This window comes from Fonticula alba (genome assembly GCF_000388065.1).
Source record: "Fonticula alba strain ATCC 38817 unplaced genomic scaffold supercont2.2, whole genome shotgun sequence".
In the NCBI taxonomy this organism is placed as follows: domain Eukaryota; order Rotosphaerida; family Fonticulaceae; genus Fonticula; species Fonticula alba.
The window spans coordinates 3,755,006-3,779,227 of NW_009242972.1; the positions used below are offsets into that span (position 1 = coordinate 3,755,006).

At 69.3% G+C, this 24,222-nt stretch overlaps 7 protein-coding genes across 8 annotated transcripts in view; 4 read left to right on the forward strand and 3 right to left on the reverse strand.

Annotated features, from left to right (window-relative positions):
• Window positions 1-93, reverse strand: part of H696_01775 (hypothetical protein) — a gene marked incomplete at both ends in the record, with an annotated part of 3,090 nt that extends 2,997 nt beyond the window's left edge. The window contains one exon of the mRNA XM_009495682.1: window positions 79-93. Within this exon, the coding sequence (XP_009493957.1) occupies window positions 79-93 (15 nt within the window). The remainder of the gene's footprint in view (window positions 1-78) is intronic.
• A 114-nt stretch (window positions 94-207) lies between these two features.
• H696_01776 (hypothetical protein) lies at window positions 208-1,158 on the forward strand. Its single transcript, XM_009495683.1, has 2 exons — window positions 208-721; window positions 899-1,158. Exons 1-2 carry the CDS (start codon window positions 302-304, stop codon window positions 1,112-1,114), a joined length of 636 nt encoding a protein of 211 aa, XP_009493958.1. The 5' UTR covers window positions 208-301; the 3' UTR covers window positions 1,115-1,158.
• A 669-nt stretch (window positions 1,159-1,827) lies between these two features.
• On the forward strand, window positions 1,828-3,797 carry H696_01777 (hypothetical protein). The gene is made up of 4 exons (XM_009495684.1): window positions 1,828-2,542; window positions 2,686-2,883; window positions 2,964-3,142; window positions 3,329-3,797. Exons 1-4 carry the CDS (start codon window positions 1,949-1,951, stop codon window positions 3,714-3,716), a joined length of 1,359 nt encoding a protein of 452 aa, XP_009493959.1. The 5' UTR covers window positions 1,828-1,948; the 3' UTR covers window positions 3,717-3,797.
• A 949-nt stretch (window positions 3,798-4,746) lies between these two features.
• On the reverse strand, window positions 4,747-7,205 carry H696_01778. 2 transcript variants are annotated; one of them, XM_009495685.1, is made up of 2 exons: window positions 6,246-7,205; window positions 4,747-5,952 (listed from the first exon to the last, which is right to left on the reverse strand). In XM_009495685.1, exons 1-2 carry the CDS (start codon window positions 7,031-7,033, stop codon window positions 4,764-4,766), a joined length of 1,977 nt encoding a protein of 658 aa, XP_009493960.1. In that variant the 5' UTR covers window positions 7,034-7,205; the 3' UTR covers window positions 4,747-4,763. The 2 variants fall into 2 exon arrangements, with proteins under 2 accessions (XP_009493960.1, XP_009493961.1); XM_009495686.1 differs by having other exon boundaries at window positions 6,054-7,205.
• A 709-nt stretch (window positions 7,206-7,914) lies between these two features.
• Window positions 7,915-13,701, reverse strand: H696_01779 (hypothetical protein; the record flags this gene model as incomplete). The annotated part of the gene is made up of 5 exons (XM_009495687.1): window positions 7,915-9,173; window positions 9,671-10,777; window positions 11,181-12,787; window positions 13,027-13,310; window positions 13,450-13,701. The coding sequence occupies 5 exons, from the start codon at window positions 13,699-13,701 to the stop codon at window positions 7,915-7,917; spliced, it is 4,509 nt and encodes a 1,502-aa protein (XP_009493962.1).
• A 3,926-nt stretch (window positions 13,702-17,627) lies between these two features.
• Window positions 17,628-19,441, forward strand: H696_01780 (hypothetical protein; the record flags this gene model as incomplete). Its single annotated transcript, XM_009495688.1, has 2 exons — window positions 17,628-17,883; window positions 18,060-19,441. The coding sequence occupies 2 exons, from the start codon at window positions 17,628-17,630 to the stop codon at window positions 19,439-19,441; spliced, it is 1,638 nt and encodes a 545-aa protein (XP_009493963.1).
• A 1,666-nt stretch (window positions 19,442-21,107) lies between these two features.
• Window positions 21,108-22,292, forward strand: H696_01781 (hypothetical protein). The gene has a single exon (XM_009495689.1). The coding sequence runs from the start codon at window positions 21,656-21,658 to the stop codon at window positions 22,196-22,198; it is 543 nt and encodes a 180-aa protein (XP_009493964.1). The 5' UTR covers window positions 21,108-21,655; the 3' UTR covers window positions 22,199-22,292.
• Window positions 22,293-24,222: the final 1,930 nt, after the last annotated feature.

Here is a 24,222-nt window from a genome sequence, read left to right on the forward strand (position 1 = left end):
CCCCAGCCCTACCCTGCGGGGCCCTCGGGAATATGCCGGGGCCGGGGGTGGCTGCCCCCCCGCCCCCCCTTCCCACACGGAAGCTCCGGCCATGCCCCCGGCCACATCCAGCCAGACGCACCCGGGCGCAGGGCCGGGACTCATGCTCCTTTCAAGATGAGCCAGGCCCAGGCACTGGGCCGGTGAGGCGCTCGACTAAACCCCTCCCCCTTCTGCCTCTCCCCTCCCCCCCCCTGGCCCCTCCCAATTGCCTCCCCCCTCTCTCTGTCTCCTCTTTCTCCCTCCCTCTGCACAGATCGCCATGCTCTCTCGGTCTGTTGGTCTGGTTCGCGTGGCCAGCGCGCGCCCGCTTCTGCGCACCCTCAGCCGCCCGTTCTCTTCGGCGGCCACCCCGCCGGGAGCCGCTGTCGGCTTTGATGAGGACTACGTCGACGAGCCGCCCACCGAGGAGGAGCCTGCCCCGGCCAAGGCCGGCTTCGTCAAGTCGCCGCTGACCCGGCGCCAGCCGGCGGCCTCTGCCGGGGCCTGGTACGCCGAGCTGCTGGAGGTTTCGCCGCTCGTGGCTCCGTCGGTCGACCCGGCCGACATGTACCTCGACCAGGCGGCCGCCCTGGCCCAGAAGGAATCCATCACGGCCTGGGTCAAGGGCAAGATCGCCGAGGTCGGCATGGCCCATGGTGTGTCTGATGGGTCGCTCGGTGACCGGGAGAGCAAGTTTAAGGTGCGTTGCTTTTCCTCCGTCTTTCCTCCTCCTTTGCACCTTGGTGGCCCGGGTTCGCTTTTCATCTGTCCGCTTCTCACGCGCCCCTCTTTTCGCCGCCTCCCGTGGGCCGCCCCCCCTTGCCATTGTGGCCGGGCCGCCCGGGGCCTCGAACAACCGCCTGCTCCTCGATTGCAGGTCCTGGCCGAGCTTGAGAAGGGCTTCGGCTTCCGCGTGCCCAACCACATCCTCACCTCGGTGGCCAGCATGGACGACGTGGCTGCCTTCTACACCCCGGTCCTGACTTCGCCGATCCAGAGCGCCCTGGTGCCGACCGCCACCTCCGACATGATCGACATCCCGGCCAACTTGATTTTCACCACCTCGGTCCGGCGCAAGTCCGATGACAACTGAGTGCCCGCTGTCTCTCGTCGCCTCTCTCTCTCTCTCTCTCTTTCTCTCCCTTCCTTTCGGTGGTGCGCGTGGCAGCCGGCTGTTCACGCATGAGCCACACGCACACGCGCACACACACACACACACACACACACGCACACGTACCCCCCACGCACACACCCAGGCCTAAGCCCCGCCCAGCCGACGAACAGTCCCTAGCCCGGCATGCTCTGCCCCCCCCCCCCCTCCCCCCCCCGCGCGCGTCGGCGACACAGCGCGGCGAGGTCCCAGCTCGGGAGGGACAAGGAAACCTCCGGCCACACACGGGGGGCATCCATGATGCTCCCCGGTCCGCGGCTCGCGCCGGGGAACCGCGACTCCGACCCAAAACCAATAGACTTCAGACCTCGTGATCTAAATCCAACTGCCCACTATGGCTGGTGCCCCGCGAATATCCGGGGGCACCTCTCCTTTCGTCCAAGCGTGGGGCCGGGGGGGGGGGGCGGGTCCGGAACGTGTACATCGGCGGCGAAGGTCCCATTCCGGCCGTCTGACAAGAGCGCAGCGGCCGGGCTCCAGGCTGTGGTGCTCTTTTCTGGATGCGCGCTGGCCGATTCTCTCCGCCGAACTCCGGGCCCGGTCTGGACAATCGGCCCTGATCGCGTTGCGTTTGGCCGGAACAGGGCGGCCCGGGCCCTCGGGGGGGGGGGGCCACACACAAGGGCGCCGGTTCCCAGGCGGGGGAGGGGTTTTTTCTCGACCCCCCACGCCGTCGCCTCCTCAGGTGAGTCTACCTTTCGCAAGTGCCTTTTGCCCTTTCCCCACCTCCCCCCCCCCCTGTTGTTGCTTGCCCAAATGTCGCACCTGTCCTCCTTCTTCCGGACGGTGCATATCCACTCGCCGGGCCTGATCGGCCGTTCGGCCGCCCGGCGCTTCCACAGCCCCACCAGCGCTCCGAGCCAGCACTCGCCGCAGGGCAACGCCTGGGGCAGCGTTTTCGGCGGGCAGTCGGTCCACCCGTCGCCGCCGAATCCGGGCGCTGCGCGGCCCATGGGCGGCGCTCCGCCCCGGTACCAGCCGCCGCCGCCGCACCTGCGCCAGATGGGCCGGCCGCCTGGCGGCCCGTCGGCCGGTGCGCCGTCCGGCTCTCGGCCGAGCCACGGCCGGCCAGGCGGTGGCAGTGGCGGCGGCGCGGGTCGGCCCGGCTGGCCTGGCCATTCCGGCCGCCATGGCCAGCCCACCCCGCCGGCTCAGCCCTCCGGCAGCAAGTTCCTCTATCTGGGCCTGGCGGCGGCCCTGGCACTGGTCATGTCGCTAGATCGGGTCACGGAGACCGGCCGCGTGCGGGTGAACTTCATTTCCCCGAACACCATGAAGATGATCGAGACCCGCGTGCGCGGCGCCGCCCTCAAGGACATCAAGGGCGCCCAGCTGCCGCCCAACCATCCGGTGCGCACCCGAGCTGCCGGCGTGGCTGCCATGTCTGCCTGCCCGCCTCGCCTGCCTGCTTTTCCTTTTGCCCGCCTGGGCCTGCACGCTGCTGGACTCGGGCCTAACATTGGATCCCCCTCTGGTCGGGCCCCTTGGCGCAGTTTGTCCAGCAGGTCGCCCAGGTGTCCAAAGCCCTGCTGGTGGCCGCCCAGCAGGACCCGGGCCAGTGGAATATTGTGGTCCTGGACAAGGACGTGGCCAATGCCTTTGTGACTCCCTTCCGCGATATTGTCATCTTCTCCGGTCTTCAGGAGATCACCCAGGACGAGAATGGCCTGGCCACGGTCATCGGCCATGAGGTGCGTCATCGCCGGTGACGCGCCATCGCCCGCTGCGCGCCCCTCTCGCCCGTGTCCCATGACTGACATGTCCGGGGCAGATCTCCCACTACATGCTGGACCACCATGCCGAGAGCATCTCCATGCAGATCCTGAGCAACATCGCGCGCCTGGCCCTGGCTGCCTTCGATGGTGGCGCGCTGTCGGGCACTCGCTTCTTCGATGTTCTCTTCAACCTGCCCTTCTCGCGCAGCTGCGAGCGCGAGGCTGACCATCTTGGGTGCGCTGCCCCTTTCCCCCCCCCCCCCCCCCCCCCTCCCCCGCCTGGGGCCTTGCTTTTGTTCTCCTTTGGCCACGCGCGATCCCGCACCCGCTCACCGACTCCCTGATGATGCTCTGCCGCTCGTGAACCGCCTCGCCCTTTCGCCCTCCCCCCCCCTCTCTCTCTCTCTCTCTCTCCGCCCAGTGTTCTCCTCATGGCTCGGGCCTGCTACGATCCGTCGGAAGCGTCGTCGGTATGGGCGCGCATGCGCTCGCACGAGGGGCGCCTGTCGAACTCGCCGGTCGCGGCGCGGCTTGGCTCGCTCCTCAACTCCCACCCGAGTAGCATCGAGCGCGAGGCCAACATCAATTCCCACCTGCCGGAGGCCCGCTTCCACCGGAAGCTGGCTCGGTGTGATGTGTCGCAGCAAACGCGCGACGGCTTCAGCCGGTTTGCCTCCTCCTTCTTCTCGGATCGCCCCTCGATGTTTGACTCGTCCATGGAGGCCGAGGAGCTGCGCGATGTCTCCGGCCACATTCCGCCTCTTTTTGGCCAGCGCCTGAAGGAGCCCAAGGACATCTACATCGAGTAGGGCAACAAGGGGACCGGCTGCCTTTCGAGGGATATCGTGCTCTCCTGCCCTCTTTTTCCCCCCCCCCCCCCCCCCCCCCCCGTTCTTGCTTCCAGGTATATCCGTCGCTGTCGGTCGATCTCCCGATGCCCGCGTGTGAGGGTATCAAATGGAATAGCTCGAGCTGCATCTCACCTTTGCTTGATTGTTTGTCGCCCTGTGCCCGTGCTGCCAGCCGTGGCCGAGAGCCCGACCAAGGGAGTCATGAGGCCGTCGGGAGCGGGGCGGGACTCATGGACGAAAGAAGGCGGGGTCGTATGGAACGGCATCTGGAGAGAGAGAGAGAGGGAAGGCGAGAAGGATGGAGGGAAAGAGGGCATGGGAAAGAGGGTAGCGGAGGGAAGCAGAGAGAGAGAGAGAGGGAGGGAGGGACAAAGAAAATGGGGGGGAGAGGGAGAATCACAGATGGAGGGAGGATGACGACCGGGGCAAGGCGTCAGAAGGACAGAGGCGAGGGGAAATCGACAAGCGCTACCGAGTGGGCCTGCAGCGAGGGACTACTTTGGAGCCGGACAACAGAAGCAGGGCGGGGCTCAAGTCGCCGGCGGGGGGACGAAGCCGAAAAAAAAAGCAAGAGCGAGGGCAAAAGGTAGAAGGTGACTCAATGATATTGGGCCTTTGCATCATCGATACACTCGAGACTGCGCTTCAACCCAGAAGCGCCCCATGTCCTATCCTTGTCGGAAGAGGAACATGCCGGAGGGCCTTTTATACCCTGGCAGGAGGCCGGCTCCGCATGGCCGGAGTCAAAGTGCCACCCTCAATTGAATGACAATGTGACCGGGGCCGGAGGGGCACGGCCATTTCCCTCTCTCAAACCCCGGTCGATCGGTCGATCGGGCAAAATGTACCCCAAGCCCCAAAAATGGCGGCCGGGGGGGGGGGCAATGAGAGAGGAGGCAAAAACAAGAAATGGGCCGATCTATATTTTTAGGCGCCCGGGGAGCGTCCGGCCACAGGGGGGGGGGGGGGGGGGGGGGGGGGGGGGGGGGGGGGGGGGGTCCTGGCTCAGGACGACTTGGATGGCTCGGGGGCCGCCAGCGGGTCAAGCGGATGGGGCACTGGCGGCCAGTCGACCGGCTCGGCCAGGGCTCGGAGCAGGAGCCGACGCACGGTGTCCACCGAAGCCAGGGCATTGTCGCGAGCCGGAGCAGCCTCGCCACCAGGCCCGGTTGCCGGCAACCAGCCTGGCCCGGCCGCATGCCACCAATGCCAGTGCCCGAGGACGCCGGCCAACAAGGGGAAGAGGTGGAATTCATGGTGCGCAGGCATCAACTCGATGACCGCGGCCCCGGGCGGGCAGAGGAGCATATTGTAGAAGGCCCCGCCATGGGGGCCCAGCAGGACGGCCGCCCGTTCGAAGAGCGGCGCCGCCGACAGCAGCGACCCGGCTCCCGACGGGCCGGGAGGCGCCGGGGGCGGGTTGTCCTCGGTCGCGCGCCCGGCCTCGAAGAACACCGGCCGCAGGGGAACCCGGTGCAGCGACCCATCGGGGTGCCGGTAGGTCCGGACCCAGGGCTCGGCCTCCAGCATGCGCCAGATGGCCAGCTCATTGGGCAGGCTGCGGCCATTTTGCGCGCCGGTGGCTCGCTGCAGGAAAACCAGCCGATCCGGATGCCGGGGAAGGGCTCCGGCCGGGGCCGGCGAATCCGGCCATTGCCCCTCGCGCCCGGGTGGCCGAAAGCCCCGGGCCCGGCGCAGCAGCAGACCCCGGATGCGCCACCACAGGACCGGGTGCCAGATGGGGACCTCGGCGAAGGTGACAAATTCCTTGGCCAAGAAGAGAGCCCCTTCGGAGTCCGGGGCCGGGGGGGCCGGAGCAGCAGCTTCATGGGCCTCCGGCAGGTCCGGCAGCACGCACACCGCCTCGAGCTCCGCCCGGGGAAAGAGCCCGGCGGAGCTTTGGCGGATGGAGGGGAGCCGCCGGCCGGGCCCGGCCAGGCCGATTCCAGCCCACAGAAGATCCCCGGCGCGCGCCGACCCCGGGGTACAGGTGGGACCGGGGTTGACGGTGGCCGTGTGCGGCGCAAAGGGGACCTCCCCAGTGAGGACCGTCAGTTCGTTGGCCCCGAGCTCCGGCAGGAATTCCGCCATCATGGCCAGCCGTGGCAGGCCGGCATCAATCAGATGCTGGAACATGCAGCCAAGTGGCACGCGCAGGTCGACCGCCACCGGGACCACGGGCAGGGGATGTTGGCTGGGGGATTTGGGGGGGGGGTCCCGCGCGTGCGATTTTCGCGTCAATGAGGAGGGTAAAAAAGGGAGAACGCGACAGGGGGGAGGGGGGGGGGGGTGGACCTGGCAACCGGAGAATGGGTCCTGGAAGATCCACGACCAGGGCACTCCTCGGTACACACGCACACACACACACACACACACACACACACACACAAGCAAGCAAGCAGGCAAGCAAAGAAAGGAGCCGACAAAAAAACCGAAAGAAGAACGAAGGCACCCAAAAGAAGGCCGGCCTCACGGGGAGAGACGCACAAGTCCCCCCATGTGCTGGGGCCACACTTGCCCACCGGGACATTGGTGCGGATGGAGCTGCGACCGGTGGTGTGGAGGGGCGCATGGAAAATCCAAAGCCCCGGGTCCGAGGTTCCGGCGAAAAAGTCGTCCGCCGGCCCGTTGGCGGCCGCGGCACAAAGTTCCGTCAGGCCTCGGCGTCCAGCGGGGGTCAGCCCGCGAAGACTATCCTCAGGCCGACCGGACCATTGGTCAAAGCCAACCGCATGCCAAACCACGGGTGGCAATGGTGCGAGGGGAGGAGGCGGAGCCGGGGCACCGGCCGGACGTCCCGGGCCGCGCGGCATGCCGCCCAAGCGCCGGCCCGCTTCGGCGGCCCCTTCCCCGAGGGCTCCGACCGCCGCACAGGACAGCTGTGTGGCCCGGCGCCAGCTGGCCGCCGGGGCCTCCCCCTGGAAGAAGAGCGCCCGGTGGAGCGGATCCAAAAAGGAGGGCGGTCGAACTCCAAAAGCCGGGAACTCAAAGCGGATGACCTGCACATGGGATGCGGCCCGGCCGGCCCCGGTGCTGGTATCCGGCCCGGCATCGACCACCACCCCGCCGGCGGCCAGCAAAAAGGGCGCGCGCCTGGAGGCGGCCGATGCATCCTTGGCCGCTGACCGAGACACCAACCCGGCGGGGTCGTTGCCGGTACCGGCGGCCCCGGGGCCCCCGTCGGGCGGTCCTCGCAGCAGATACAGCACCGCCAGGCAGGCAAGCCCAAGGACCGCCGGCGGCAGCAATCGCCGGAGCGATCGCGGCAGGAGCATCGACCGGATGCCGAGCAGGCCCGGAGGTCTGGGGACCAGCTGAAGGACAGGGAGCGGAGCAGGCCAGGCAGGCCGACAAGCTGACAGGCAGGAGGACGAGCCGAGCAGCAGAGGTGCGAGGCGGGAGGAAGGGAGCAAGTGGCGGCGGGGGGAAATCGGCGAGGCTTGTCGCGATCGTCGAGTGACCAGGCCCACGGCCGGGGGGACTTTTTCATGGCCGCCGCCGTGTGTGCCGAGAGATCTCCGGCCATCCCCGGGGGGGGCCCCCTGCTCCGGCGGGGGGCAGATCCCCCAGCGTCGAAACTGCCCCGGCCGGAGGCGATCGGCCCCCCCCCCCCGCTCCCGCTGCACTCGCTGACAGGGCTCCGCGTCACGTGCCTTCGCCCGGAGATTGCGCCCTCCCCGACTTCGATGCTGGCTGCGGGCAGATGCGGTGGGGCTTTTTTTTTTTTCCGGCCACTCCCCAGCGTGTGCCATCTTCTCCCGGGCGCATTCGGGGCGTGCTTCACCGGGGGCCGGAGACCGATCGGTGGGTGTGGCAGCGACACGGGTCCCTGACAATGGTGGTCTATCTCTATTTTAGCCGAGGCGATACACTGCCAAAGGCATTGCTGGGCTGCGGGGGAGGATATAAGGGGGAAAAAAGACAACAAAGAACCCTGGAAAGAGAGAAGGGAGAGCGCGAGAGCGAGAGCGAGAGGAGGGAGGGGGCATGGGCACACGCTAATACAAACACACACACACACACACACACACACACGCGCGCGCGCGCGCACGCACGCACGCACGCACGCACGCACGCACGCACGCACACATGCACACATGCACAAGGGTGTGCGCCAGTGGGCGTCCCCCCGAAGCCCCATCAGCCGCCATCCGGCTCAGTGGTCCCTGGCCGCCGCGGCCGCTCCGGCCAGGAGGCGCTGATGCAGGCGGCCGGTCAAGATGATGAGCAATCCCCGCAGGGCGGCCCCGGCCCGGGCACGGGCACGGAACAGGCGCACCACCAGCAGCGCCAGCAGGAAGCTCGTGCCCAGGGAGACGCCCACCCCGAGGGGCCGCCGCTGGAGCAGGGCCACGGCCGTGTTCAGCATGGCACCCAGGCTGGCGGTCACGCCGCTGCCCACATCCCGGCCAGTCGCCGGGCGAGTGGCCGCCCGGCTGCCGCCGGCGGCGGCGGCCGCCCCGCCGGAGCCCGTCCCGCCGGTCGGGCCCCAGAAGCCGGACTGCTGATGGGGGTGGGCGAGAGGCCCGGGGGAGGAAGTGCCCCAGGTGCCGGATGGGGGGCCCGAGGCGTGGGCCTGGCCGGCGGCCAGGGCCACGGACGCGCGTGCGCTCAAGGCCCGGCCAGCCGGCGGGATGTCCACCGTCCGGCAGGTGCCAGGCTCCTCCTCTTCGGGGAAGTCCCCGCTGCCGGAGAGGCCCGAGGTGCCCGGACGAGATGGGTGGCGCTCGGCCGTGGCCTGGCCGGCCGCGCGGCCGCACGGCTCGCCATGGCCCCCGGCCTCACTGTCATCCTCCTCGTCCAGGCCATCGTCATGGATGCGACTGATGCGCCGGGAGCCCTGAACCGTGATGTCCTTCCAGGCCGAGGCCGGGGCCTCGGCGGAGGCCGGCCGATGGCGCCCGGCAGGCCGCCACCCTTCGGGGCGCCGGTGGCGGACCAGGATCTTGACCATGGCATCGACGGCCGTCTCCGCGGTACTGCCAGCCAGGAGGGAAAGGTCCACGAAGATGCGCACCTCGCTGGCCTTGGGCCCGAGGCGCTCATCGACACAGTACCATGCCCGGACCAGGCACACGGTGGGGTGGGTGGATTCGATGTGCAGGTCGGCCCCGAAGGGGAAAGCCTCCCGGGGGATGCAGATGACCGTGCGGCTGGGCCCCCGGGGGGGCATGTCCCCGGGCAGGTGCCGTGTCGGCCGCAGCCGGGCCAGCAGGTTCAATTCGAAGTAGCCCTCCTGCTGGAAGTGCGCCGGTTCGCCTCGGGCAATGGCTCCGCCCACTTGGCGCACGTAGGGCGATGGGCCGTGCTTGTGCAGGTGGTCCGCCATCCGATCCACCACCAGCGGAATTTCCGACCTGGCCACCATCAGCAGGTACTTGGGCAGCCAGCCACACGGGTCGGTCATGCTGATGTCTGTGGGGGCGAAATGCCCGCCCGGCCGGCCGGGGTGCAGGCATACCCCCCGCAAAAGCCCGACCACCGGGCGCGGCGCCCGAGCGAGCATGAGAGCGATGCAGCATCGCAGGACAGGGGCGGGCGGCGGGGGGGGGGGGATAGGGTGATTATGGCGGGTGATCGATTTGAGCGTACGCCCCGTGCCCATCGGTGGGGGGTGCATTGGATTTTCCACGCACATTGAATGGGTCATGCCGAGCGTGCGTGCGTGTGAGCGCGTCCGAGAGAGAGAGAGAGAGAGAGAGCACAGGTAAGTAATCATCGGACAGGGGCCCTTGAGAAGGTGGAGGGTGGGCGTCGTGCGATGGCGTGTGTGTGGGCGGGTATGCGTTTGTGTGCAAGCCCACATCCATGCCCCAGTGCGTGTGCGTGTGTGTGGGTGCGCGCGCGCGCGCGCCGGGGCCGGCAGGCAGCCGCAGTGGCCAGGCGAGGCCTCATGGCCGGGGGGCACGCACGGGTGAGCATGGTCCGCGGGTGTTCCATCGTGGAATCGGGCGCCGGCTCGGCAGCCCAGAAGAGGACGTGCGTTTGCATGCGCACACAGCCGACCGGCGACCGGCTGTCCAGGGCCCGGGCCCAGGCCGGCACGTCCTGCTCCTCATTCAGCTGGGGGCACCCCATGCCGCCGAAGGACACGCTGTTGTGCAGCAGGGTGCCCCCGTGGCCGGAGGCCGGGTCCCACTGGTGCCCGGGCGTGTGGACCTCCTTGAAGTGACAGAGAACCACCATGTCCCGGGCCGACACCCCGAGGCGGCCATTCACCCGGGACTGGCTGATATAGGTGTCCGGGGCCAGGACCCGCCGAATGACCGCCCAATCATACAGCGGGACATCCCACTTCCGCCGGGGCTGGTTGTCGTACACGCAGGCCAGCAGCTGGCGCGGGGTCATGCCGTCAATCACGGTCCGGCAGGCGATCACCCCGAGCGGGGCCTGGGGATCGGCCCGCATGTAAACCTGCATGCGCACGCGCCCCATCGACCCGAGACTGGTCCACTTGCTTTTGTCCTCGGCATGCAGGTGCAAGGCTCGCTCCCAGGCCGCATCGCGCAGGGCCTCGGCCTCCGGGGGCAGGACGCATCCATGCAGGGCGTCCAGGCCGCAATCGATGGTCGGCGGTTGCTGACCGTCGGCCCCGGGGGCCGGGCCAGCGGCCCCGTCCACCGGCAGCGGCGCCAGCTCCAACATCCGGCTGCCCTGGTCGGTCAGGGGGGTCGGGTGCTTCGGGCCCCCGGGCAGGCACTTGTTGGCGAAGGGTCGCCGGAGGCGGGGGCCGGCGTGGCCGCCCAGGGCACTTGAGGGCCGGCCACCGGCCGGTCCGAGCTCCAGGTCATCGGCCAAGCCGGTGGAGGCGCTGCTGGCCGGGGTCAGCGGGGATGACCGGGCGTCCGTGAAATAGGACGAGTCATCGGTGGAGGTCAGGTCCAGCGGCGAGGACCCGGAGGCCATGAGCCCGGACAGGGCGGGGTGCTGCGGCCCGGGGCCACACATCGCTGTGGCGCCGGAGCGCACCCCCTCGGCCGCCTCACTTCGGGCCATATCCTCCATGGAGAGTCGGTGCGCTATGGGGCCGGGGGGGGGGGGGGGGCGTTCCACAAGCGGCAGAGACCCCGGCACCGGTGGTCGAGAGGGTCCCAACCACGGGAAATGCCCGATACCAGCCCGGGGGCGTGGAGAAGGAGCGCCGGGAACAGGGCAGCAGCAAGAGCCAGGGCCAGGGCGGGGCATGGTGATGCGGGAGATTGTCGGGAATGCGACAAGCGCGGGTGTCGGAGGAGCGAAACTGTCAGACACTCGAGGGGCCGAAAGGAAAAACAAGCTGCCCCTGCCGGAGCCGGCCTCCTTCGTCGCTCTCTTTGACCCCTGCACATGGCAATACACCCACCCCAAGAGAAAGAGCAAGCACGCCACGCCACCAACAGCCCGAACACCATGCCCCGAAGGGGCACCCTAGGGAAGACTCACCGGCTGGGCGAATGGCAAAGCCGTTGACCGAGAACTCCGGACCGGGGGCACCCATGGAGTCGGAGGAGGCATCCTCCTCGGCCCAAATGCGAATCCGATAAAGAGGCCGCTGGGCTTCGAGCTCCGGGCAGTCGACCGGCTCGGGGGGCGGACCGCCGGGGCCCGGCCGGCGGGCGGCCGGGCTGCGCACGACCACCGGCGAGTCGGTGGCTTCGCGCTGGCGCAGCAGCCCCTCCCAGGCCAGCTGCCGGGCGGTGTCGGCCACCTGGCGACCGGTGCTCAGCCGGCCGGCCGGGCTGTGGTAAATGCGGATGATGTGGCCGGCCAGATTGGCCACACTCACGCGGTACACCTCCACCGCCTCGACGGCCACGGGCTCCGGCAGGGCGGCGCCCTCGGCGGCCACCGCACAGTGGACCTGCCCGCGACTGCGCAGGTGCCCCGGGACCGGGCAGCGGTGCTGCGCGGCGAAGTCCCGCCGGGAAAGCCCCCCGGCCGGGGAGTACCCCGCGTAGCAGGGCACCACGACCGACACCTCGGCCGCGAAGCCGGTCCCATAGCGCACGCTGTCCACAAACAGGTCGGTGAAGGGCAGCCCGGCGCGAACGTGCGCCGCGCCCGGGGCCGGGGCGCGCCAAGCCAGCTCGAACAGGTCGCGCACTCGGCGCGAGGGGGCCGCCCCTCCGGAGCCGCGACGGACCAGCGGCCCCGGCACCGAGGTCCTGGTCAGCATGTGTCCCGGCCCGGGCCGGGCATCGACCTCCGGGAAGGGGCTCAGGCAGGCGGTGGCCTCGGCCCCTGGCGGCGGGGCCGGCCCGCCGGACAGGCCCGGCCCCGCCAGCGGCTGCACACGCGAAAGCCGGTGGAAGAACTGCATGTCGCACAGGGCCCGGGACCGGACGCGCACCGGGAAGGGCAGGCCCCCGGACTGGGCCACCGCCTCGGCCACCCGCAGGACCCCGGCCGCCATCTGGCTGGACACGAAGCCCATGACCACGCGCGGGATCCACCCCTTGAGGTCCACGTCGCCGATGTAGGTGACCCGGGTGCCGATGCTGACGAAGGGCGTCTCGACGGCCGGGTCAATTTGGCACCCGGCATCCGGGCAGCCGCAGCCGATGACGCGCTGCAGCCGGCCGCGGCCGGTGGCCGGGGCATCCGGCCCCGGCAGCACGGCCGGCAGGTCCGGGCAGCTGTTGAAATGCGTGTCCCCGCGGAAGAAGTCCCCGGCCCGCGGGCAGAAGGACATCCCGGTCCGGGTGTCGAAGGCCACCGGCTCCAGCACCCAGCCAATGCAATGCGACCAGCCCCGGATGTGGTCGCCGGGCCCGGGATCCGGGCAGCCGGCCGTGCCGGGGCAGCGCTCCACCGACCCGGGCGCCGTCACCGGCACCGGGGTCTCCTCGGCCGTGAGGAAGAAGGGCACCTCGTCAAAGTGCCCCCGGTCCAGCAGGGCGTCGCCGGCGTCGGTCGAGGCGGCTGCCTGAATGAGGGCCCCGCTCCGGGGCTGGATCAGGCAGCGCGACACGAGGACAAAGTCGCGCGGCGCCACGCCGAACTTCTTCCGGGTGCGCGTTTGGGCCATCTGGGTGTTGCCGTCGACGTAGCTGCGGCGAGGCGGTGTGGTCGGGGGGGAGGGGGCAAGGTGCCACATGGCGGCGGTACATGGGCCGGGCAAGGGCGAAGTCGTGGGGGCGATCGGGCGGGTCACGGTCAGCATGGTGGTCGTCGCGGCGAGGGGGGCCAATGATGACGGGGTGGATCAGGTCAGCCAGGGAAGGGGGGCAGGGGGCGGCCACGGCCGGGGCGAGGCATGCCGGGGCCAGACCGAAGCACCAGCACGCACCGGAGGATCCGCCCCCCGGCGTAGTGATCATCCCAAATGGCACGGGAGGAGAGGGGCATCACCAGGCTGAGGAAGTGCCCGGGTGGGGCATGGGGGAAGAGGGTGACCGCCCGGCAGCGAGCCCGAGCCCCGCCGATGGGCTGCATGCTGACATCCACACCGAAGGGCAGCGGCGCGACCATGGTCACGCCGGTCCCTCCTCGAGCAGGCACCGCCACCCGCGACCGGCTGGTGTCCTGGTGCGAGTAGGGAGGCCACTCGGTTTGGCAGGCGCTATTCATGATCTACATCGCAGGAGCCCAGCCGGCACCCCAAGCAAGCGAACATGGTGGGGCAGTTAGTTTCGGCCGGTCCTGCCGAGGGGGGGGGGGGGCGGGGCGGGGCGCGGGACAACCAAATGCGATGGGGCTTGAGGCCACGGACCTCCAGGTTCTCGATTGCCTCTTGGGCCTCGCGGCAGAGGGTCCGATCAAGCTGGTGCAGGGCCACATCGCCGGCTGGCGGCTCGTCGGAATCGATGATTTCACGCGAGTAATTGTGATGGATTTCCGATCGCAGGGCCAGCGATGAGCGCTGGATCGGATGGGCACCCGGCGCATAGAAGCAGTAATCCGGTGCGGGGGTGGCATCGCGCATGGGGGAGGCGGCCTCGGCCGCCAGTCCGCCGGAGGTCATCGCGTCCTGACGGAAAGGCAGGGCGCAGAGCACCAGACAACAGGGGAGAGATGTTCAGAGCCCGCAGCAAGCCGGACTCACGGGAGGATTACCGGTATACACTCGAGACAAGGTGGACGGGGGGCAGCAGCAGGCAGGGCGACGACGAGGGGGGGGGGGGGGGGGGGGGGGGGGGGGGGGAGGAATGAACACGGTGCCAGGAGCTTCCTCCACCAGAGCGGCGCTTCTTGACCCGACGCCGGTCCAGCCCTGTGCCGGCATGTCCCCGAGCACGGTGGCCGGCCGACCGTGGACCGCGCATCAGTGACTCCCGCGTCCGGGCTGGACCGGCACGCGCCCCCGGGGACCCGCGAGGCATGTGCCCAGCCCATCGGCCCGCACCGGTCACAGAATGCCCTCCGTTCGCATTCACCCGGGCCGGTGCTCGGGACCAGCGGGGGGGGGGGGGGGGGGTGGGGGAGTGGGAGGAGGGAACGCGCTCTGTCGGGCCGTGAAATGCCCCCATGGAGCGCCGGCCCTCGGGAGATGAGGCAGCAGTGAGGATTAACATTCACAAGGGCCTGCCCCCTCTCGCCTTTCATCTCGATCGACGCGCTACAGGGTGGGGATGTGCCACAGGGGCCTCGCCAGAGCGGCTGGCCCTCAGCCATACCAAAATGAGGTCGGCCGCGGGAGGAAAACACCCGCGGCCGGTCGGGTTTAGTTTGAAAGAATTCACGCCGAAAGGCCCCACCCCTACCGGGCATTCTCTGGAGGGTGTGTCGCCCACCGAACTGGGTGTCGGTTCTGATGCGGGCCCCGGAGAGAGCCAAAGGACGCGAGAGAGGGAGGGCCAGAAACATGGCCCGTTCACGACGCCGCCGCCGGGCGCATGCCCATCACCGCGCCCAGTGTCGGCGAGCATGTCGTCAGTCCCCCGTGCAGTTAAAAGCAGCCGGGACATTTGGTTGGAAAAAGCGCGAACCAAGCGGGCGGGGGGCGCCTGCACATGGTCAGCCAGGACCACCCGAGAGATGGCCGACCTCTTCAGTGGGACTAGGGGGGCGAGTCGCAGCGGGGGGGGGCCTGCGGGAGAACCTCCATACTGACTGCCAGGACGGTCGGGTGCGCTCGCACGGGGTGGTGCGCTGGGCCCAGCCAAGGGGCTTCGCGAGTCTCCCGCCATATAGACAAGGGGTTAATGTAGCGCCTTGCATGTGAGAGTGTGCATGCATGTGAGTGTGCATGTGTGGGGTCTCATAGATGCGGGCAGGATACAAAACGCGCAAAAGGGACCCCCGCCATCCGGGCATCGATAAGCGCTTCACGTGAAAGGGGACAGACACTTTCCGCCATCCACGCCCCGGGGCCTAGCTCCAAGCTCGGGTGCCCATCTGCCTGAGCCGGGCAGGGGGGGGGGGGATCTGAGGGACCGGACAACCAGCCGGCCGACAGGCGCCTGCAGCCAAAGAGACCCAGGGACCGGCGGGGGGAGGGGGGGGGCAACACCAGCGCGTAGGCAGACACGCACTCCGGGCCGAAACGCGCCCGGGCCCCGATGGCAGGGGCACCTCACGCACCGGGGGACTTCTGCACCGGCCTTCAGCTGGCGCCGCCGCGTGAAAGTGCCTCCGGGCCCTCACCCGCAGATCGCGCCTGCCCCCCCCCCCCTCGCCCCAGGGCTCCCCGAGAACAGAGACCACAATCCTTCTGGTAACTCCAGACGCGGAAAACCCCACAATGTCGTCCGGGTTGCATCACGTGCCAGGCTTAATTGCGCGCCTGACCACGGCCGCCCGCACGCACAACGCTCCGCCAGCCGTCAGGCTCCCCGCCTCCGGGGGGGCCGAGCACACCCCCCCCCCCCCCCACGCGCGGGGGGACAAGAGGAGGGAACCATTGAAGCCCGGGCCGGGCATCGCGTGGTGATTGGGGCCGCCCCGCCGATGCCGATCGAATTGGTCCAGCGGGACACGGCCGGGGGCGGCCCGTGCCACCGCCATGGCCCGATGGTGAGGCCTTTATTTCGTGCCCACCTCCCACTCGGGGGATCGCGATGGCCGCGCCGCTGTCGCCTGCCCCCCCCCCCCTCCCCCGTGTGCGTCTCATTCGGGAAGGCCCGTTTACCGAGCGACACCCATGGCTTCGGACACATTGGAGCTGGCGTTGCCGGGATTGCGGGGTGGTCAGGCGCGCTCCTAGTTCTCCCGACTCCCGGCGCCATCCTTGTTGCCTGTCCCCCATGCAAGTGGCCGTACCAGGGATCATCGGTCCATTATCGAGCGGGAGGGAGGGGGCGGGGGGGCGTTCTCCAGAGACCCCCTCCCAGCAGCTGCGCTCTTTCCCGAGACAAAACCAAAGGAAACCCAAGCTCTCTACCCGAGGGAAACATGGTGGCTGTCTGCAGGGGTGGGGGAGGTCCCGCGTCCCTTCTCCCCGCTGTTTCTCCCGAGGGGGTGGCGCCCCGGGGCTGGGTGCCTGTCCACACGGCTCTGCCGGGGCCCGTGTCCCCAGGCTCATATGCCCGGGCGCGTTCTGATCTCCCAATTTTTCCCCTTGGGTTCTCGTGCCAGGCCGCGTTCTCCTGGGCACCGGGAGGTGGCAGCGAGGGGCAGCGGAAGGGGAGGGGCGCGGCTCGGGCGATCATTAACCGTGTTAGGACGGAGCCCCGCCCCTGCACCGCCACGGGCCTCCGGGGCCCAGACACCGGAGAAGACCAAGCCACCATGCAGGGCCGGCCCAACCGAACGATGCCGCACGGATGCGCTACGTGACAAGCCCGAACTATGCCGAGCCGGCGGCGGACCGCAACATGGGGACCCTCGGAGCCGCACAGGCAGCCCTGGGGCCAGATGGCCGGTTTTGCCCAGGAGGTGCAAAGGTCAGTTGGCAGCGGCCCCTCGCGGCCGGGCTACGCAGCTCGCGGGTCGATGGCGCCGGTAGGTCTCCGCTGTCCCCCTGCGCCGTTTGAAGCGTGCCCCCACGCGACGCAGCCCGATCGGCACCGGTGCATGACCCTGGCGAGGGGGCCATGACAGCGGGCAGATCGGCCGTGACCGTGGCTGCTGCAACGGCCGCCTCCACGGATCTGGCGATGGCGAGGGGCTGGAGCCAGGCCAGTGCCGCTCATGGACCCGGGCCCACCTCCCCGGGCCTCGGCGACTGCCGAGTGTGTGGGGAAGAATGGTACACTCGGCCTGCGCCCCTGGGGGGGGGGGGGGGGGCATGTCTTCCCGACAGATTCCTCCACCGCCCACATCACTACGACCATTCGGGCAGGCGGCGACTCGGGACGCGAGGGGGCACAGGTGCGGGATTGGCGCGCCAGGGCGAGGGGCAGCGGCCGGGCGAGGAGGCAATTGACAGGCAAGGGCTGGCCATGAGTACACACACACACACACACACTTTCGGACATTGGGGCCCTTGGAGTGCTCGACTCCTGACGCCCCCGTAGGTCTGTGACATCAGGGCTCTTGACCTGCCGGGAACATGGACCTCCAGGTGGCCAGGAAATCCGCCGCACCCCGAGAAGGATGGGCTTGAAAAGTTGCCTTGGCACATTCGGCAGCAGCGCAGGTTGCGCACTGCACCCCTCTCCTCTCTCCTTCCGTGCCCCATCGCCGCATCGCTTCCCGCCTTTTGAGAACGCCACACCCAACTGTACACTCGCACGCACCCACGCACGCACGCACGCACGCACGCACACACACACACACACACGCACGCACACACATCCAAGCGTACACAAGGACGCCCCCGACAGTAGTAGACCTCGTGCTGGACGCGCACCTCTCGCTGTGCTCGCTATTTTTCCCCCCCGGTAAGGTGCGGCCTACCCGGTGGCAATCCATGCACTCCGCACAGCCCCACCCATCCACCATAACCACCCGCATCTTGGGCCGCTAACTCGCACGCCATCCCGGCACATGCCTCGGCCGCCAGCCCCAATGTCCAACAATTTTGACGCCGTCAAGGACGCGGCGGAGGCGACCATCGCCGCGGCTCTGGCCGCCGCACGCGGGCAGCCCATCTCGCCGATCGGGATTTCGGCCTCCTCGGCCACCCTGCGCTCGCCCTCGGTCGATGGCCTGAGTGGGGCCATGTCGGCCTCGTCGCTGGCCGAGTCGCCTCAGTCCGAGTCGGCCACGCGCCCGGGAACCAAAGCCCCAGCGAAGCCCGTCGACGGGGTGCTGACCCCGCGCGGTGCGTAGCGCCCATTTTCTTGCCCGCCGCCCGGGGGGGGGGGGGACGGCCCGATGACACGGCCTCGCGGATCCGCATCCGGGCCGGGGCCGCCCGGGACGCACGGCACCCGAAAGCACACTGACTGACACGGCGTTCGAAAAAAAAAAAACAAAAATAACCCACCCCACACACAGACATCGCCTGCAATGGGCTCATGTCGGACCTGCGGCAGCTCCTCTTGGGGAATGTCAAGTCGGTGTACCTGAACCGGTATGTGCACCCCCGGCGGTGTGTCTGGCGCGATCCGATGGTGGCCGCGCGCGGGCTCGACGGCATCGAGGACCTGCTCCAGGCCCGGGGGGAGATCTTCCACCGTCGCCGCGTGGTCGACCAACGGATCCACAGCATCCGGCCGATCTTGTACAAGCGTGGCGACACCAGCAACACCGTTGGCCGGTGGGTGCGCATGAAGGCCGAGATTGTCATGCGCTACCAGCTCAAGGAATCGCCCTACTGGATGCGCTACAAGTCCTTCAACCAGCGTGTCAAGCAGCTGCAAAAGCGCGACAAGACCGGCGTGGCCGAGGGCGAGTGCTGGCTCGAGGTGGTGCACCGGCTGGACGTGGACATGTTCGACTTGGTGGCTCACCGCGTGGCCGACCGGTGGCAGGGCATCCGCCTGACCGAGGGGACGGACCCGCGCACGCGCGACATCTACCAGGGGTTCGATGATGATGACGATGACTCGGATGGCGGGGCCACCGATGGCGGGAGCAGCTCCGATGGCAATGACAACAAGCGCGCCTCGCGGTGGTGCCTCCGCCGGGCGGCCGCCCGCCGGCCCAAGCTCTTCGTCCGGTCCCTCTGCCTGGAGCTCCAGCCCCTCAGTGACAATGAGGAGGAGCTGGAGGACGATGACGACGATGACGACTGCAGCAGCGACGACTACTTCCGCAACGAGGGGGACGAGTCCTCCTCCGGCGATGACTCCTCCTCCTCCGACGAGGACTCGGACGAGGAGATCTCCTTCGCCGACCTGCATGACCAACGGTCTCGCCGGCGCCCGGCCGGGGGCTTCCAGCGTCGGACCATGTCAAGTGGCTCGGCCGGGTCGGCCGGGTCGGCCAGCTCGCGCGGTGGCACCCGCGGCTCCTCGCGCATCGGCAGCGACTCCGAAGACGCCGAGTCCGATGTGTCCTCCTCGCGGTCCTCGCTGTCCGCCGGGGGCGGAGCCGGCAACCGCGGCCGGGCCACCCGGGCAGGCATGGCCACCACACGGACGGCCGGCAGGGGGGATGGGTCCTCCGGGCCCTCGAGCAGCCGGTCTTCCCGCAGTAGCTCCCTCTCGCGGGGGGAACGCAATGACGGGGGCCTCACTTCGTCGGGGGCCTCCTCGGCCGGCTCCTCTCGGAGCAACTCTCGCCCAAGCTCGCGCGCAGGTGGCACTCTGACGGACTCTGTCCGCCAGCGCCACGAGCGCAGCATCAGCACCGGCGCCGCGGCTCCCACATCCAGCTCGGGCATCCGCTCGCAGAATGGCTCCGGGCCTGCCAGTCCGACGCACCCTTCGCGCTAGAGAAGGAAACGCCCCTGCTCGCAGCCCGCGCCCCCCCCCCACACACACACAGACACACACACACTCCGGTGAATTCTCCGGGACAGGGGCCCAGCCCGGTGGGGATGGTGGATGTGTGTCTGGGGGGGGGGGGGGGGATGAGAGAGAGAGAGAAAGCGCGCGGGGAGTGCTTCTCACGTGCAGAGACGGATAGGACCCGCGCGCAAGTGGCCTCCCGTGCGCCATGTAAGCAACAAGACAAGTAAACCCGCCAGGGTATGGGGCCCCAGCTCGCGCATTGGCCCGATCTCCTCCCTTCTGTGTCCCCCTGCGATGGCCCCATCGCCGAGCCTCGGCGTCTATGTGTCGGCGCAGTGCACATGCCACAAGGGAGGCAGTATTTTCCCCACAGGGGCGGCTGGGCGTGAAGAAGCGGAGGAATGTGGCGCACGGGGGGAATATATAGCACAAGATAATAAGCACATATATTCAATACAATGTTCAACGAGCAAAGGCCCAAACTGAAGGCGAGCGTTGTACAAGATGGGGAAGGGACATGATATGGCATAGGGCAACGGCGAATGGGCGCAGGAGGCGGGGAGGGGGCGGGGGGGAGAGGGGGGGGAGCACACGGCCGATCGTCAATCGTGTGTGTATCCTGCAGAAGCGGAAGGGAAACCACAGGGAGGAAGGTCGGGAAGGGAGAGGGGGGGGCTAATGCGGAAGCCCAGCGAGGACGATGGATAGGGCTACTTCGTGGAGGAGGAAAGGGGGCGAGGGGCATGGTCCTTGTGGCGTCACCACCGGGATGCACGCGGGATTGGGATAAAAATCGCGTGCAGGTGATGGCGAGTGACGCCACACATGCATACATACGCATGCCGAGGAGACGGCATCGCCAAGTCTCCCAGCGGGAGGCGGGGATGCGCGGCGGGTCGGAAGGAGGAAGCCAACACCCGACATCCAAGAGGACAGGAAAAGGAGGCGAGGGAGCGAAAGGGACAGAGAGCCGGGGTGGGGGGGGGGTAGAGAGAGATGGGCATTGGCAGGGGGAGACAAGAGAGGCCAGAGCGAGAAGCACATGTGTGCATGAGAGAGAGAGAGAGAGAGGCAGCTGCGACATGCACAGAACAAGTCGCAACTCGGGAAAAGGGCGGCTGGCGAGAGGCAGCAAACCCGACCTCCTCGGCCATCACCCAATTCCCCTGTGGTGTGCCGGTTCAGGGGCCGCCATCGGGCGGGAAGAGGGCACGAGCCGTCGGACGGCCGCCCGATAACGACGACCCCCAGGCAAGCCCCAGCCCGGCGGAGGAGGGTCGGCGCTGGAGGCCCGGCTCGCCAGACTGCTCGATTCCGGCCATGGCATCAAGCTGACTGCCGGCGCCGGGCAACGCCGAGGGCGCGGAGTCTCGACGGCCGGTGGCCGACGCCATCGGCCCCGATGCTGCCGAGGGAGACCTGCTCGGGGGAGATGCCAAACAGAGACCATGGGCGGCGGCCACGGCAGCCGTCGGGGTGGCGCCGGATGAGGGCGTCATGGCCCAGGGAAGGGAGTCGCGCCGGCCCGTCGGCCGTGGGGCTGGCGGGGTGACCGGACGCGAGGCCCCGGGCCGGGCCTCCGGGAAGCAGGGCTCGGGGAAGCAGGACTCCATCGGACAGGGCTCCATGGAGGGAGCCGCCGCCGCCGCCGCCGCCGCCGCCGCCGTCGCCGTCGCAAATGCCAGGCTTCCCGCCGGGCTTGGCTCGATGCGATGCGATTCGGAGGCCGTCCGTGGCCGGCCGAATGGCCGGTCATTTTCCGCGCTCGTCCCGGGGATCAAGGGCCGCAGGAGCTGGCGATCCTCAGCCAGCCACCCGGCCTCCGGACGAATGGCCTGCGCGCGGACCGGCGCCCAGGGCGTGCTCAGGGCCGGGCGGCTTTTGGCGTCCGGCGTCCAGGGACACTGGGGGGTCGATGGGCCCGAGCCGGCCATGCCCGAGGTGACAGGACTGGCATCTGAAAGATCGGCCCCCGCGGCCGGCGGGGCCCCGGTGGCAAGTTGCGGGGTCAATGGCCGAGTGGGAACCGGTGGCAGGGGCACCGGCCGCGGCCGGCCGGTCGGCGGATGGTGCCCTTGCCGGGAGGGCGTGGCCGGCTGGCCGGGCCGGGTGCCGGAGGGATGGCCGGGCCGGGTGCCCGGCGCCACCCCCGGGCCCCGGGGATTTGTCCCCATCACCGGCGAGGGGGTCTGATAGATGCAGCGCTCGGGAGCCGGAAGTGTCGGTGACACGGGCACAGAGGACCCGAGGCCCGGCGCGGCCAAGTCCGAGTCGGGCGGCGAAATCTGGAAGCCGGGATCAAGGTCCGCTGGACCGGCGGTGTGGCGGGAGCCGGAGTCGGGATCGGGACTGGAATCGGACTCGATGTCGGACCCGGATCCGGACCCATCGCCGCCGGTGCTGAGGCCGACTCGCGGGCGTTTCCGGCGGTCATCCTCCATCACCGGCGACTGCGAGGGGGCCTTGGCAAGGAGAATGGCCTCCGGGCCTGGGCGATGGGCGCTCGGGGCCGGGGAGCCAAGGAGCAATTGCATGGGCGACAGGTGTTCCTGCTGCAGGTACTGGCTGACGGCGGTCTGTTGCAGATCGATGTCAAGCAGATCGAGCATCTCGGTGTCTGTGCCACTCGGGCCTGGGGGAGGCTTGGGCCCGGCGGGATGGTCCCCCCTGGCCGCCTTACTGGCGACAGGCGACGCTGGGTCGCCTAGCGGTGGCTGTTCGGATGCGGCACTCTGTTGAGGCATGACCAGACATTGATCCACAGGCGGGGGCGGGGAACAGCGCGGCACGGGGTCGACAGGGGAGGAGGAGGGACCAAGGGGGCGGGAGGAGGGGGGGGAGGGAGAGAGAGAGAGAGAGATGGAGAGGGAGAGAGAGCTTGGGCTGGGGGGTATGCTCGAAGCACAAGGTAATGCGACAATCGGCGAAGGAGGGGAGACAGGCAGAGGGAACAGGAAGGGGGGGGGAGGGGAGGGGAGGAAGGGGGAGCAGAGATGCCCGAAGGAAGCAATTGTGATTGGGGAGCCCGGCGAAAAGAGGGGGGGCGGGGGTGGGATGTGCGCGGCGCCATCCGGGGTCGCCACCTTGGCGGAGCCGGTCTTTTGGGTGGGGGTTGATCGCATCATTCGAGGCTCCCCCCCCCCCGGGGGGGGGGACGTCTGGGAACCGCGACCGGCCAGCAATCGCACCTTGTACGAAAATTCCTTTTTCATCTCCCAAGGCTGGAACCACAGGGGGGGGCCCCTGCCTCTATGTGCTTCTGAAGGGCAGGGGGGCGGGGAGGCCGAGGACTTCTCGGGAGGGCCATTGTTTAGACCGACATGCTCCACGGACGCCATCTGCATGCAGAACTGGATGCGTTCCCTCGCGAGGGCCTCGAAAGCGTTCGATGGGGGAAGGGGGCCGGCAGCATCAACAAGACCCGGAATAGGATCCAGCTGTTCAGAGACCTACCTGCGGGTCCGGGCAACCCGACCACATTGTGAGGCTCGGCCGCCGACGCCGGGACCAGGAACCCACGGCACGGGGGGCCGGGGAGATCGACGCCCCCTGCGGCACAATCGGAGAGCACCGCCAGGGGGCACAGGGGGCGGGGCGGGGGGGGGGGGGGGGGGGGGGGGGGGGGGGGGGGGGGGGGGGGGGGGGGGGGGGGGGGGGGGGGTGAGCGGGCAACAGCACGTCCGCCCGGCCGCCAGGGGAAAGAAGGCAGGGTCCTTCTGCCCCGCCCCCGCCCCCCCGGGCCGCAAGTCGCGGTGGATTCCGATCAGGCAGCATCTCCAACAGCGGCGATGGGACCGGGCTCCCTAGCTCGGGCCCCGTGTCGACGGCTGCCGGGGCAGTCGCCTCGGCCCGCCTGTCTACCGACGGGTTCCCCCTTTTCCCCGGATGGAGGGCACAATGCCGGCCGGGGCCGTGGTGTCCCCGAACATCCCCCCCCCCCCCCCCGGAGCTGCGACCGGGCTCGGGCCGCGATATCTCCAAGCCCGGCCGGGAGAAAAGAAGGCAGTCAAGAACCCATGTTGACTCGGGACCACGCACATACACCCAACAGGATGGGACGCCCCAACACGCGGGCGAGGACAGCGAACAGGGCGCACTGGGCATTTCTCCCGACGCCGGGGCGGATGGGCCGGACGGCGCCTGGTGCACAGTCCCCCCCCCCCCCCCCCCAACACACACACACACACACACACGCACGCACGCACGCACGCACGCACGCACACCCCCCGCTCTCAGCTGAAGGCCTCGGGCGCCCGGCGAGAGCGCCAAACCAGGAAACTCCCCACGCACCCGGAGCAAGGAGGGGGGACACCGGCGGCCGCCCCGGGGTGTGTCGGCCAGAGCGCACCGGGGCCGGCGGGCGCGCCGCCGCACATTCACAAGCCGATGGCGGTGGCAGGGGGTCGGCAGGAGGAGGCCCCGGTCGCCTGGGCCTTGTTGGCCTCGGTAATATCGAATAAATATGCCTGAAATATGGCCAAGGAGTGTATGGCCAACAGAGGGGCCTTCTATCGGTGCCACTTTCCCGTGTGCGCCCTGCCGGTTCCGGCGCACCTGCCACACTCAGTGGAGCAGGCCGGAGGGCGGCTCCGGCGCCCCGCCCCCCGGCCGGCCCCCCCCCGGCCCACGCCGGCCGGTAGTCCATCGCTGGGCGTTTCACTCGCGCACATCGAGCCCGCCTTGGCCCGAATGATTCGGCCCCCCTGCCGCCAGCCCCACAGGAACGATGGCGTAGTTCCACCCCTGCCGGCGCCCCCCCCCCC